Genomic DNA, 13959 nt, shown 5'->3' with positions numbered 1-13959 from the left:
TAGAAAGTGTGATGGAAGCCAATTTGCTGACATAATAGCTGAGTTTTTACAGAACTGATGAAAGCTATCCATCCAGCCACCTCAAATGCATATTTAGATACATTATAGAAATTTGCATAAAACATAAGAAAAAATTCTAAATGCAAGCAAAGGAGGAAAAATACAAGTTATCACCAAAAGAATTACACTAAGACTCACAATTAGCTTCTCAGTAACAAAAGAGACCAGAGGACAGTAGAATCTCATCTTCAATGTGCTAAAAGAAAATAGCTGCCAACCTAAAATTTTATACCCAGTGAAAATATCATTCCAGAATAAAGGTAAAATAAAGACATTTTTCAGAAAGAAATGAAAACAAACAAACCAAAAAACCCAAGGAGTTTACCACCAGTAGACTGTATAAAAGGAACTTCCAAAGGATGTAGAAGATAATGATCCCAAATGGATGATCTGAGACACAAGAAAGAATATCCAGCTAAGAAGCTGGTGAATGAACACTGCCTGTATAACATAGAATAATAATGTCTTATGGGTTTAGAAATCTATAGAATTAAAGTAAATTTCGAAAATAAATCAAGAGGAGAAAAATGGAGTTAAAAAACTGTTTTAATATTTGAGTATTGCCCGAAGGAAATCAAGCATGTCTAAGTTTTATTTTCAAGAAAATAGTGAATGACTATATATTTTTTAAAAGGCAATTCTTCACACTGAAACAAAGGAGAAGGAAATTTCTTTCACACACACACACACACACACACACACACACAAGCAAAAAAGCAAACCACTGGCTAGGTCAGCCAAGCCTTGACAAAGAGTAAAACATAACAGGTAAGCAGCCAGTTAGCACTCTTTGGTCTGGCTTTTAAGAGAGGGTCCAATGGTTGCTGGCAGGGAGAATGCACATTTCCCCATCAAGCAGCAGAGGATTAGAGGAGGCACAAATGAATCACGGAAAAGAGAAGCATCTACTTTAAATCTCCAAGGTAGTCTCTTTCTCCCTGAGCACTGGGAAGGCAGGACTGAAATAGCTGCATTTAGGGTTGTCTCAGGACCCAGCGGTGGGTCTGACAAGACTAACTTCATGCAGAGGGATGAGTCACTCATCCTGTTACAAAGATGTAGGCAGGGAAAGGAGGAAGATCAGTCTATATTCCCCTGGTGGAGGAAAAAATAAAGCCAGTAGCTACATGATGAAATGTTTTTTGGGTAGAAATTAAAATGCCCTAAAGCTTCTTGGTATTCTCTCTTGCTGATGAGCTATATTAAAACAGAAAACCTGTGTGCTAAGAAGCATCAAAGACAAATTAAGTGTCAGAGAAAAAGTAAATTACACATTTATCGACTGTTTTACGAGGTTATGGAGACGGTTCATTAAAAAGTCCCCTCAAAAGATGATTCTTCTTGTAATGAGAGCCCGTAGCTGCAAAGTGATCAATAGACATTGGAATAATCGCAGCAGATTCAGGGCAACTCCTGATTAACGATGTTTCAACATGTTAAAATAAATCTCTTTGAAGTGTTCAGGAAAAAGGCAGAACGTCCTTTTTATAATGAATCAATTCCGAGTTGAACACAACCACAAAAGGTGTTTTTCTTTGCAGTGGCAGTTGGGTCCTTCAGTTTTTTCTAACACCATTTGTACACATAAACCCTTTCCTATTGGCTTTGGCAAACCCAGGTATGGAAATCCCAAGGAAACCAATTATGTCACTGAGTTGAAAGACTGGTTAGAGTTTATTGCGTTCATCTTAAGAACTCTGAAGCTATGGATTTCATAGCTTTGAACAAAGCTGAAAACAGCATACATTCAGGGACTGAATCAAATATCTCACTGCTAAGAAACATACAGCTGAACATTTCTCCAGGATTTAGAACTCTACTGAAAAGGAGCTGAGTATTCTCTTTTAAGGACTTTATAAATTTCAGTGGGACTTATGTACGGGAATGCACGACATAATTTTATGTCAAATTGAGAGCCAAAATGTTTATCTATTGTATAAGTTGCCTCTAAGGATCACCTACTTCCAATTTCTTCAACTCCTTTAAAAATTACATACAAAAGGAAAAGACTCACTGAATCTCTTTTTCAATGGGAAAAATGGACTCTACACAAAAACTTTCACATTGTGGGGCTGGCCTAATTTGGTCCCCTACCAAATACAGACCAGCAGGATGGAAGTTCTTCATCCATGCGTGTAAATGAAATGGACTTTTAACCTGGTTTGGATTGAGGCACATTGTTCTGTTCTGTAGCATGATGGTAAAAACGTTTGGAACTTGAGTTGATGCTTCCAGATCATAAGTATGGTTGAGTAAAAAGCTACTCTTTCAATTAATCTACATCTGTTAACTTGCTCTAAATCTAGCCAGAACTCCTTGCCACTGAAGAACTATTGTCTTTCACCAATTGGATTGTCAAATTTCTTTGTTTAAAAAAATTTTTTATACTTGTTTGTTCACTTTTAAACAAACAAGTTGTTTGGTTACCAAATGCTTGGAAAATCACACAGATTGTGATTGGGGTTCAGGACAACTGCAAATAGTGACACTAGGAGAAAACAGGAATGGAAAAAGAGCACCCTCCCTGTTTAAGAGGAGGTTAGGAACATAAAACACATGATCACATTAGTTAGAATAAGTGGATAAAGAGGAAGTAAATGTTATAATCGACAGTAAGGTGAAAGACACTGATGAATGGGAAGAGACATGATGCCATATAGTGTATGTTTTTGCCATAAGTGAAAGATTAGCCTTTCTTGGTTTCTAGTTGAAAACTGCTTATCCCACCTAAAAAACACTTGAAGGAGGAACTCTATTCCCCTCGGCTACTTCTGGCAAAGTTTGGCATGCTTTCCTCTTCATATGAAGACTGCAACTATCTTTAATATTACCTACTACAGTGTCAACTCAATTTCCTTGTCCAACACTGAGTGATGGAACAGTTCATAAATTTCTAGATGAAATAAAATCACCCTGTCTTCTCATCCTTCTGACTGAATGGAACTCACTCAGTTAACCTCTTTTATAGATACTTCTGGTCATTCATTTCCTTGAGTGGCTCCTCTTTCTATTTTGTTTCTACTTTTGTTAATTTCCCTCATATCTATGTCAGGCTTCAAAGGCTACTCCAATACTGATGTGAAGAGGGATTATTTCAAAGCCAGTGCTGTTCTATTTCTGGTCCACATCCAGTAATTATAGGAGCACAGATAACTGCTCTGCTGGCCTGGCCTTTCATTTGCTCAGTTTGCCATCCCGTGTTTTGGTCTTTCTCCACATGACCTACACGTGATCTTATTGTTTTATTCCACTGTTTATTATTGCTCTTTCTGGTCACGGTCATTTCCCTTTATTAGCCACTGTGTCTTACAATATTAACAGTCATGGTTTCTTATTATATTATTAAAGTCATGGTTCCAAAGCACAAAATTTTTAGGCCCTGAAGAAAACCTCTCAATAAATGCTTTAGTTTGACGTGGAACCAACAATCTTCAAGGGCAACCTTCAAATCCAGACACAATAAGATGGTCATTAAAAGCAGCCTCATGGGTGAAAAGCAAAGAGAAATCATTGTGGTACCTATTTACAGTCAAAAATAAAGGCAACAGAATGACTAAAAATTCATAGAAACACTTCAGATCTCTTTCTCAGGGGCCAAAAAAGAAATGGAAAATTGCTATACATATGGTAGGGTGCACACTGTTAATTACCTATCCAACTATTATCTCTCCTCTATTTTTTTGATAAGAAAACATCAGTTTTGTTCAGGTACCTGGTGATCGTGGAATTGAGGAGAAGGTGAAATCCCTCTACCCTTTTGAGTAAGTCTTAATTACTCTAAGCCAATCATGAAAATTACATTCTTATGCTCATAATTGGTTTAGGAATGGACATGGACACAATTCTAGCCAATGAGGGGAGGTCTGTTGAGGAGATTTAGGAAAGTTTTCCTCAAACCTATAATCAGTTACAAGATGAAGACACTCCTTTTTCTGGCTTTGAATAGTTTTCTGTAAGGTTATGATGCATGGAGCTAAGGCAGCCGTCTTATGACTGTGGGTTTACAGCCTGGGGATGAAAGGCAATAAACTGAGATAACACTGTGGAAATTCTGAAAAATACCCTGATTCTTGATGAGGTTATTGAACCACTAAATTAACTATTCTTCAAGTTTCAATACCTCTGAACTCCCAGTAATGTGACTTACTAAATGATATTATTGCTTAAGCCAGTTTTAATTGGGTTTTCTGTAAAGCTGCTGTTGAATACACACTGACTGATAAACTATCCAACAGTTATTAGTTCTTCTAATGTTTGGTTATATCCAATGAAGAAATTTACTACTAAATTTGATTTTAATCATGGTGAGCTAGAGCAGTAACATAAAATCTTTGTAGGGTTATTTATACTGAGATTTATGTAATTTAAACACATTTGTGATTACATTTTATTTATGAGTAAAGTAGTTGATATTTTTGGACAAAAATGAAAACAAAACAAAACTGTGTGGGAGTAACAATATTTTCCAAGAGAGATGTTTTAGAAATATAAAAATTGGATTATGAAATATCAACCATAAGTTAAGTATACCATACCAGTGTACAAAGTAATGACAAATTGAAATTCAGACAACATGGATTGAAAATGTATGTATTTGAATATATCACTCATTATTCTTAAGGTGTTTCTGAAATTTCAGTCAAACCTGGATCTTTGGCTCCAAACATTTGAGCATTTAAAAAAAAATCAATCCTAAATGGAAAATACTGCAAAGTCTAAAATTATGTTAAAATGTACTCTACCTTACTAATGCATAATCAACTTGAGAGGGTGGCTAAGAATATTTAAATTGTATTTATAAAAAAACATAAAAAACATGTATTTTTTATATAAAAATTAAAAACATAATTTTTATTTATATAAAAAACATAAAAATGAGCAGCATATCTCAATAATTATTAATTCTTAGATTTTCACTACTGTTTGAGAATCTATATTCCCAAGCCTAAAAACTTTGTGTTAAAAATATTAAATAAATGTTCTGCCCAATAAATAAGAGCAGAAACAACCACAAAAAATATATTTTAAATTAGCCACAAGCAATCTATAAGAAGTATATTGAACAGACTATACAATGAAACAAAACTAACATTTGATCTTTGCAGAAATGTAATACCAGTGTCTTTTAGAGTAGATATTTTAAACTACAGATTGAAGAACAGGAAAACTGAAAAGCACGTTTTTCACAACAGAAAAATATTCAATGATGAATCAAAATGGATAGAATGATCTAAAACTGAGATTATGCTAACCTGAAAGTATTTGATTTACAGATATTCAGTAGGTTTAAAGTTAATATTCATGGAATGATTGATTTTGACCAAATAAGCATAAGGTAATTTTAAAGTGGAGCCCCAATAAACTATTATAATGGGGGAAAAAACGTTTGTTTTTTTCTGGTTTATGAAAATATTTTGTTAGATTAAAAACCAGGGTGACTTTGGTACAAGACATCCTCTGCTGGACAGAGTCTGCCATTACAATATTACATCATCTATTTAGAGCTGAAGAAACTTGTCTAATTTCTCTCTTTCCTGGTGGGGAGGTGGTAGTGGTGGGGGGGGGAGGTGTGCTTTAAAAATATCCATGCCTGAGCTACATCCCAGACCAACTGAAACCAAATCTCAGGATCTGGGTTTCATGCATTTGCAATTTTTAAAGATGACCGGTGATGAGTGCTTACTGAATATTGTTATCAAGATTTTTACCATCATTGAGAAAGTTACATGAGTTTCACATGCAAGAACTGGTCTGAGACTGTGTGAGACATACCTGAACTAGGGAGGTTTTATTCTAATTAAATGGAAAGAAAATGAAATCACTGTGTATTATTATTCCGTTCAGTTTACCTTGGGCTTTTCGTCCAGGATCTGCTGACGTATCTCTTTGTGTTTCTCTACGAGTTTTTCTTGCCGTTTACTTTGTGCCTCTTCTAACTATAAGAAAGTTACAAAGAAAGTCATTTTCATCTAAACATTCAAGTGAATGTTTTCAGAAAAAAAAAAAAGCTTTTCAGATCTGTGGCATATGTTTATTTCATATCCTGGTCAAGAACTGACCTTATAAGGGTAGGAGACTGCAAGTATTAAAGCTGGGTGATGGGTACACAGGGGGTGGGAGTGAGGTGATCAATGGATTATACCATTCTCATATTTTTGTTAATGTTTGAAAATGTCCATAATACCAATTTAAAAATTAATGAAAAACCTTTGGAGGTTGCCACCTCGCTACCATTGGTGACAACTAAAGGTTCTTTTGCGGAAGGTCCCCTTGACATCATGTTTCTGGGTTCCTGACTCTAGAAATGATTCTTAACGTCTATCTTCAGATGAACCTTTCTACATAGAGGTTTGCAATTAAACTTGCAGAAACACTGATTACAGACTGGCTGCTCTGGGAAGTAGCTCTGCTGGGTGTTGGTGAAAAAGAGTTACAATGAAGCATGGCTTTTCTCTCCATAGGCTCACATGGTATTTATCAAACATTCATACATGGTTTGCAAAAGAGAGAGAGATTCATCGGCATGACATACCCTCTTGATGTACTGCACTACCTCCTGGATGTATGACCGGATCATCTCTGTCTTTTCCCTGAAAGCAAATGACAAAGAGATCATTATATGAACTCATCCATCATCGACAAACATGGGAACCTCAGGCTTCCAGATGAAAGTTTACAGAACTCTCAACATCATTCTTACTGCTGCAAGGAAGGTACCAATCTGCCAGCTGTGAACAAAGGTCAGGTTCCACCCAAGGCACAAGCTCTGTTTTCACTAAATGCCAGGAGGGTTGTCTGACAATATCAGAAGTGAAGATTTAGCCTTTCCCTTAGGCTGGGTTTTTACTCAGCCTTTACCTACAGGCCCTGTGGGCACCTCAATCCTTTATTGAACTGCTCTTTGAGTTCACTATGAAAAACCTTATAAAAGGGATCTTCAAAAAGGTTAATTAGAGGAGAAATTTCACAGATGCGTCTTTGTATGATTGGAAGCTGTTATTCTGCTATAGAATAATCCCCAGGTAAAAGATGGGAGAAAGGGGGTTCTTTCTACTTACTCTTCCATTTGGCTTTTGTCTTTGGATTTAGCTTCTGTTATCTTCTCCTGCCTCTTTTTATCCATTTTCTTCTTTAATTCCTTCTTCTCTCTGAAGGCAAAATGGAAGTAAAAGGGAAAAATGGTCAAGAAAATAGCAATTGGTGTTTAATACATTTACATACACAAATACATTGTAATGAGAATGAAGGCTTACTTCTCACAAATTTCTTTAAGCTTCTTTAACTGATTATTCTGACATTCTTCAGCAACATCTGTCAATTTTTGAATAAGCTGAGGAAAGAAAATGCAAGTTGGCTATTTTACATTATCACAAACAAAGCACCTTTTCCCTTCCTCTCCCTCCACATCAAATAACAGTATCTGAGGTTAGAAAATCTGATGTTTAACAATAGTTAAGGGACTTCCCTGGTGGCGCAGCAGCTAGGAATCCGCCTGCCAGTGCAGGGGACACGGGTTCGAGCCCTAGTCCGGGAAGATCCCACATGCGTGGAGCAACTAAGCCCGTGCACCATAGCTACTGAGCCTGCACCCTGGAGCCCGTGAGCCACAACTACTGAAGCCCACACGCCTAGACCCCATGCTCCACAACAAGAGAAGCCACCGCGATGAGAAGCCCACACACCGCAATGAAGAGTAGCTCCCACTAGCCACAACTAGAGAAAGCCCGCACACAGCAATGAAGACCCAATGGAGCCAAAAATAAATAAATAAATAGATTAATTTTTTTAAAAAACAAAAAACAATAGTTAAAATCATCAGACATCTTACATAGGCAATAAGGACATAATTTTCAACCATTACATTATCTAGGTTTTAATATGAAATTCTTCTTCTTATCTGTTGCTAATTAAACAGGATTTCTTAAATTATTGGGTTAGTTACTGCAGCTTGTCTTTGCCAAGTGCAAAGACAACGAACCGTGTGGACCCAGGTACCAATCCCCACTCTATGACTCACTACAACTATGACTTTTGTCATGGAGCCTATATTTTCTGAACCTACATTTTCTTGGTTATAAATGAGATAATCAATGCCTTTATATCTTGGAGGTACTATGAAGCTTAAAATAAAACTGAGTGTGATACAAATGTAAGATGTAATCAACGGTAAATTATAATTCTTGGTTTCCAGCTTCCATTCCTTGTTTAATTGCTTCAAGAATGACATGAGTTACCCATCTTAGAAACTGATGTTTGTGTCCTGTGTGGGTAACTTCCAAAGAACATTGGAAATTCTCTTCTGTGCTACCATTTTGAATTTTGAATACATTGCCATGATAGCAATTCTTTTATTGTCTCGCATCTATTTTCTTATCAGACCAAGCTTCAAGAGGGCAGTGACTGTGTTTTCATATCCTCAACCCTCCACACAATTTCTAGCCTTCAGTAGGTGTTCAATAAATGCTTGTCAATTATGTGAGGGTAATTGTGCCCTCCAGTCACTTCTCTTTCTTTATTCTACATGAAGAACTTACAGAACCTTCTGCCATTGCTCAGGCAGCAATAGCAACTGGACTCAACCCTTCCTACTGGAGCATCAAATAGATGGTGTGGGCTTCCTATGAAAGGTCCATTCTGTTCCCCAGAGATGGAGATTCTCAGATACAGCAGACTGAGTTAACCAGTATGGTAGCTATGATAGTACCAAGGCAATATAATCATAACACTAGCAAACTTTCATTGGTAATTTACACATGCCAGGCATAGTTTGAAGAGTTTTAAATGTATTAACTTATTCAATCCTAAGAATTGTCCTGTGAGGTAAGAGCTATTGTCCTCATTTTACATATGAAGATACTGACGCACGGGACTCAAGTTCTGGGCTCGCGTACTTGGTGGTACTTGGCAGAGCTGGGTACAAACCCAGATAAATCAGCCTCCGCAGCTTGTGGCCTTCACCACTCTCCCAAGCTGCCTTTTGTTGTGATTTTAGAAATTGTTTTAAAAACCTCTTCTTATCTAAGAGAATAAAAGAAATCGAGGGAGAAATTCTCTCACAGAATTACCATAAAGAATCCACATTAACTTGACATTAACATGAAATTTGATGCACTCATCTGTGAAGTGGATTAAATCTGAACAAATATAACTGGAGCTTGGGCCAGCAGAAAGCCTATTTGAAATCACTGAAAATCATTCAAAAGAGGTTGCCTGATCATGACTGTCACAATTAAAGAAATCATGAAATACTGCAGTTTAGTAATGCCATTTATCAAACCGTCTAGATTTAAAATCCCGCTGTGCAAAGACTCTGGCCATTTCCTTGAGGATTCCCGCAGCACCTCTATTCTAGCTGAGGGGTACACACAGGGCCTTCGCCTCCCCAGAAGACCTTTCTCCTCCGCCGTTCAGCCTAAGGAGTTACAGAGGGTTATCAGGGGAGCCCCAATCTTGGCGGCAACGTCAGAATCCCTTGTGAGCAACTTCTTAAAAATACACATTCCAGGACCTGTTCCTAGGCCTATGGACTCCACATGTCTAGGGGTAGGGCCTGGGAATCAGTGTTTTCAAAATCTCCTCAGATGATGTGGATTCTTTGCCAGATTTAGGGAGTCTCAGTGAGCTCGCCCTCCTTCTATAGCCACTGCTAGGTCTCCCAGCAACACTTCTGAATTCAGTGACATTCATGCTTCTATTTCCGTGTTCTCATCTCCATCATTCACCCTAGTCCAGAATCGTTTCTTGATTATGGCAGCATCTGTTCACATTTATAGCTTTCCTCCCCACTCCTGCCCTCTTCCTCAGCAACATCAACATCCAGGCAATGAAGCCACTGAGCTTGAGATCTCCCAGCCCTTCTACCCACTTGATTCTGAGTTTTATTTCCATTTGTTTTCAGCCCCCACACAACTGCCAGCACCAACTTCCCTCAAGGTTCTGCAAAAGTTTCCTGTCTGCTGCATCCCCTGGCCTTCCTTTTTGCCCCTCCCTTGCACCATCTTCACTTGTTTTTTATTCTTCTCGGAACTAATTCCCACCTCCTTTGCTCCCAGAGCACACACCTTTATCTAAACCATTCAAGTTAGCCACAATTCAACAAATATTTATCAAATGCCTACTAAAGACCTGGTATCATTCTAGAAACACTGAGCTGATGAGTTGGCTTTCTAGATCTTGCTACTCAAAATATGGTCCAGGAGCCAGCAGCATTGGCATTACCAGGGAACACAGCAGAAATGCAAATTCTCAGGGCCTGACCCAATGGACTAAACAAAAATCTGCGTTTTAACAAGATTCCTAAGAAATTCATGTGCACGTTATTGGGGAAGATGGAGACAGTTTAGAAGAAGCCCTCTGTTATGCACTGAATGTTTGTGTTCCCCCAAAATAAATATATTGAAATCCTGAACCCCAGTGTAATGGTATTAGAATGTGGGACCTTTGGGTGATTAGGTCATGAGGGTGGAGCCCTCATGAATGGGATTAGTACCCATAATTGTAAAAGAAACCACAAGAGCTTTCTCACCCCTTCCACCATGTGAGGACACAGTTAGAAGAAAGCTCTCTATAAACTGGGAAGTGGGCTCTCACCAGACGCCAAATCTACTGGTGCCTTAATTTTGGACTTCTCAGCCTTCAGAACTGTCAGAAATAAATATTCGTTGTTTAAGCCTCCCAGTCTCTAAGGCACCCTCTCAAATTCCCTCTTTTCTGTCTCAAAAGAGCTGCAGAACTTTATCTGCATTGTCTTCATTACCCCAGACTCAGCTTCCTCACCTCTGAGACAGGGATAATGTTTCCTTCCTGGGGTGGTTGTGAAAGCTGGAAGAGAAGACACGTGTGGGATTCCTAATAAACCAGGTCATAGGTTCTTAGCTTGGTTTCCTTACCCTTCCTTCCCAGAGGAAGGTTTTCCTTTGCTTTTTGTCCCATCTTCTTCTCCCTGTGGAAGGATCACCATTTCACTTTCTTGTCTCAAACTTTCTTCTGCACTGGATACATTCATTCCCTTTGCCTAAAAACACATCTCTATTTTCTTATCCTCCCAGAACCCTGAACTTTTGTTCCACCTTTGACCTTCCTTTCCTTTCCATCCCTAAAATGGAAGACCAACGGCTGCTTCCACAGCTGCAATGCCCCACTGCCACAGTCTTCAACCCCACCACCTTTTCCATTCCAACTACCAGCATTTACCTGATTTTGCTTTAAGATTACAAAAACTTTTTTGTTACTAAACTCACTGGCCATGTCTCAGGACTGAACTTTTATTATTCTAGAGATTCATAAGTTTTCTTAGCTCATTGTATCCTTAAGATCTCAGTAATTTTTTCAAGGCACCCCCTAGGCCAAAAGAAATAAAGGAACAGTTCCATTTATTTATTAAATGGTTAGGTCCAAATAACTTAATAGTAGTACTTTGCACAGAATCCAACAGATGTTGCTCTGTTTCCTTCAAAAACATAAAATATCCCACAATGCCCCTGTGAGTTCAGTGCGGTGCCTAAGAGTGACGTGGCACATGGTTTGGGAATCGTGACTTTATCCTTTTGAAAGGATGCCAGCTGCCAACCACTCTCATAAGAAGCTCTCTTTCCTTCATTTACAGTATCTCCAGCAATTCCCACAGTCACTCTTCTCTGATTCTTTTAAGTGCTTCAGTTCGTTTCTGCATCAACTGCCTTTGACCATCTCTAGCTGAGGCTCACCAGCATCTCAACATCTTTCACAGAAGGCAAGTCATCGTATTTTCCCATTAAGTATCATCACTCAGGTTAAAAGTGTGCATTACATTTGACTGCCCTCTTGGGTGCTTTCCCCATCTGTTGAGTCCTGGAGAATTGTTCATTTCTCTTGTCACCATGTTATCTCTTGGCTTTGTGTTAACAGCGCTCTGGTGTAGAACCTCATTAACTCCTGTCTGGACTTGGCAAGTATTCTCTCCCTGCCCTCAGTCTCTCCTTAGTCCTTCTGCTCCATCTCAAATAGTATTTTTTGTATCTCCCGAGCATTAACTGGCTCTCTATCTTCAAATACATTACACTCCAGCTCTAAATTTCCTTTCCTGATTAGCATTCAGCATACTCAATAAACTAGGCAGTATTTTACTCTAAGACTGTCTGGGCACATACCTGCTTCTATACTTTTTCTCATGTTATTTTTCCACCTGGATGATATTCCCATTTGAATGAGAGACAGCACAGAGGTAGGGCATTCCCATGGTTGCAGAAATTCCATTGGACTGTGCTGCTCAACTCCTGATAAGGGAGTAGGCACCAGCCAGTGTCTCCCCTTGTCTATGCCCCTTTCCTTTTTAAACCAGCCACTGGTGATTGCCCTTTGATTGCCCAGATAACTCTAGTCCTTAGTCCTTCACTGGCTTTTTCTATATCACTTATACATATTTGTCTTTGTGTGTATGTACATTATTATTGCTCTCAAAAAGGATGCCACTAATGCATCCTTTCTTAATATGGTTTTTTGGACACCAGGCTCTACATAAAATAGGCACTCAAAAATTATTGTGAATCAAATCTGTTAAGTTTAAGAACCACATTGACCTGGACCTTGGTGTTGGTTATGGTGTATCATGTCCAAGCCATGGGCTGTCTTATTGAAAATACTTCTTAAACTACATAATTTTGATATTTAACAAGCTAAGTTTTGTTCCTTTAAGAACAAATGCCTTATTGTGAAATCCAGGTATGTGTTTTTTTTTTTTAATGTGGCTTTTGCATGAAACTAATGAAAATAGTGTCTCCATAGAATCCCAAACGTGTTTAAAAAAGGACAATATCTCTGTGTTTAATATGACAAATGTTCTTCCACTCTGCTCAGCTCCCCTTGATCTCCCCAACTCTCACATACAACAGACCCCTCCCTGTAACATTCTGCCTTTTTCAGCTATTTTCAAAAGATCACTCTTACTAAAATTCTGCCCTTAAAGCATTTACTGTTTTCATTTAAACTTCCTCTGCTTAAAGTCCAGGAGGCAGAGTGATTAATATTATGACTTTGTTAATAATATGCCACTATTGTCAGACTCACATTAAACTGGCAATGAGATTACATATAGGCATTAATAATTTATCTCTTTCTTACCCTAGAAAGAGAGAGTGTGGGCCTCAACTATAGTTTTCTCTACCCAACACTACTTCAGAAAGACCTTCCTCTGCTTTCTGAGAACTGGCTCTGTGCCTAATGTGGTTTCCATGGAGCTGCTGTGTTCTTTACGCCCATCCCTGTGCCAAGGTAACTGGTCTGGGGAGGCATAGATCCAAGTAGGACCAGTCATACCCTGTCTCTAGCCATAGGTGATTGGTCTAAGGTTGCAAGCTTGGCCAATCATATCACACTAACAAGGCTTGCCCCAAGATTTTACCAACCTGTCATTAGCGAAAGAAATATAACTTGGAAGGGGTTGATGCCTATATTTTCTGACAAGGGGAAGCCTGTGTGCTGCTTTGGACAAAAATAATACTGACATGCAGAGAAAATTAGGAGAGAAAGGGAGAGAGACAGAGACAGACAAACATAGGAAGTGCTGTGAGTGGTTTCTGGTAGGCGTCTCTTTATCCCTTCCCTTCTCCTGTGTGGATGGTCAACCCTCCCTTACATGACCTTCCCCTATGTACTTTTCTAGTATATACTATTCTTGTCTAAGTTAGTCCAATATAGGTTTCTGTCACTTGTAACCTAGGGAATCCCGACAAAAACAAAAATAAAAAATTTTACTCCTTAATCCCCAAATAAGATGAAAGAACCTGTGAGCATTGGGTCCAGGGTTTCTATTTCATGAGGTGTGAAAATCGGACCCAGAAGAGGGATTTTTCACACAATAATTGAAGTGCCTTTTAACTGACCTAAGGGTACTCTCACTTTGGTGTATTTATTAGCAGACAG

General features: G+C 38.4%; 1 protein-coding gene across 5 annotated transcripts in view; it reads right to left on the bottom strand.

Annotated features, from left to right (window-relative positions):
• PLCB1 (phospholipase C beta 1) overlaps positions 1-13959 on the bottom strand; it is a 694419-nt gene that overhangs the window by 73927 nt on the left and 606533 nt on the right. For all 5 annotated transcript variants that reach the window (XM_068565592.1, XM_068565593.1, XM_068565595.1 and 2 more), the window contains 4 exons: positions 7314-7390; positions 7119-7208; positions 6593-6650; positions 5910-5996 (listed from right to left, as the gene is read on the bottom strand). In XM_068565592.1, coding sequence (XP_068421693.1) covers positions 5910-5996; positions 6593-6650; positions 7119-7208; positions 7314-7390 — 312 coding nt within the window. The remainder of the gene's footprint in view (positions 1-5909; positions 5997-6592; positions 6651-7118; positions 7209-7313; positions 7391-13959) is intronic.

This window comes from Eschrichtius robustus, chromosome 16, assembly GCF_028021215.1.
Source record: "Eschrichtius robustus isolate mEscRob2 chromosome 16, mEscRob2.pri, whole genome shotgun sequence".
NCBI classification, from domain to species: domain Eukaryota; kingdom Metazoa; phylum Chordata; class Mammalia; order Artiodactyla; family Eschrichtiidae; genus Eschrichtius; species Eschrichtius robustus.
This window is presented reverse-complemented; position numbering and strand designations above follow the sequence as displayed.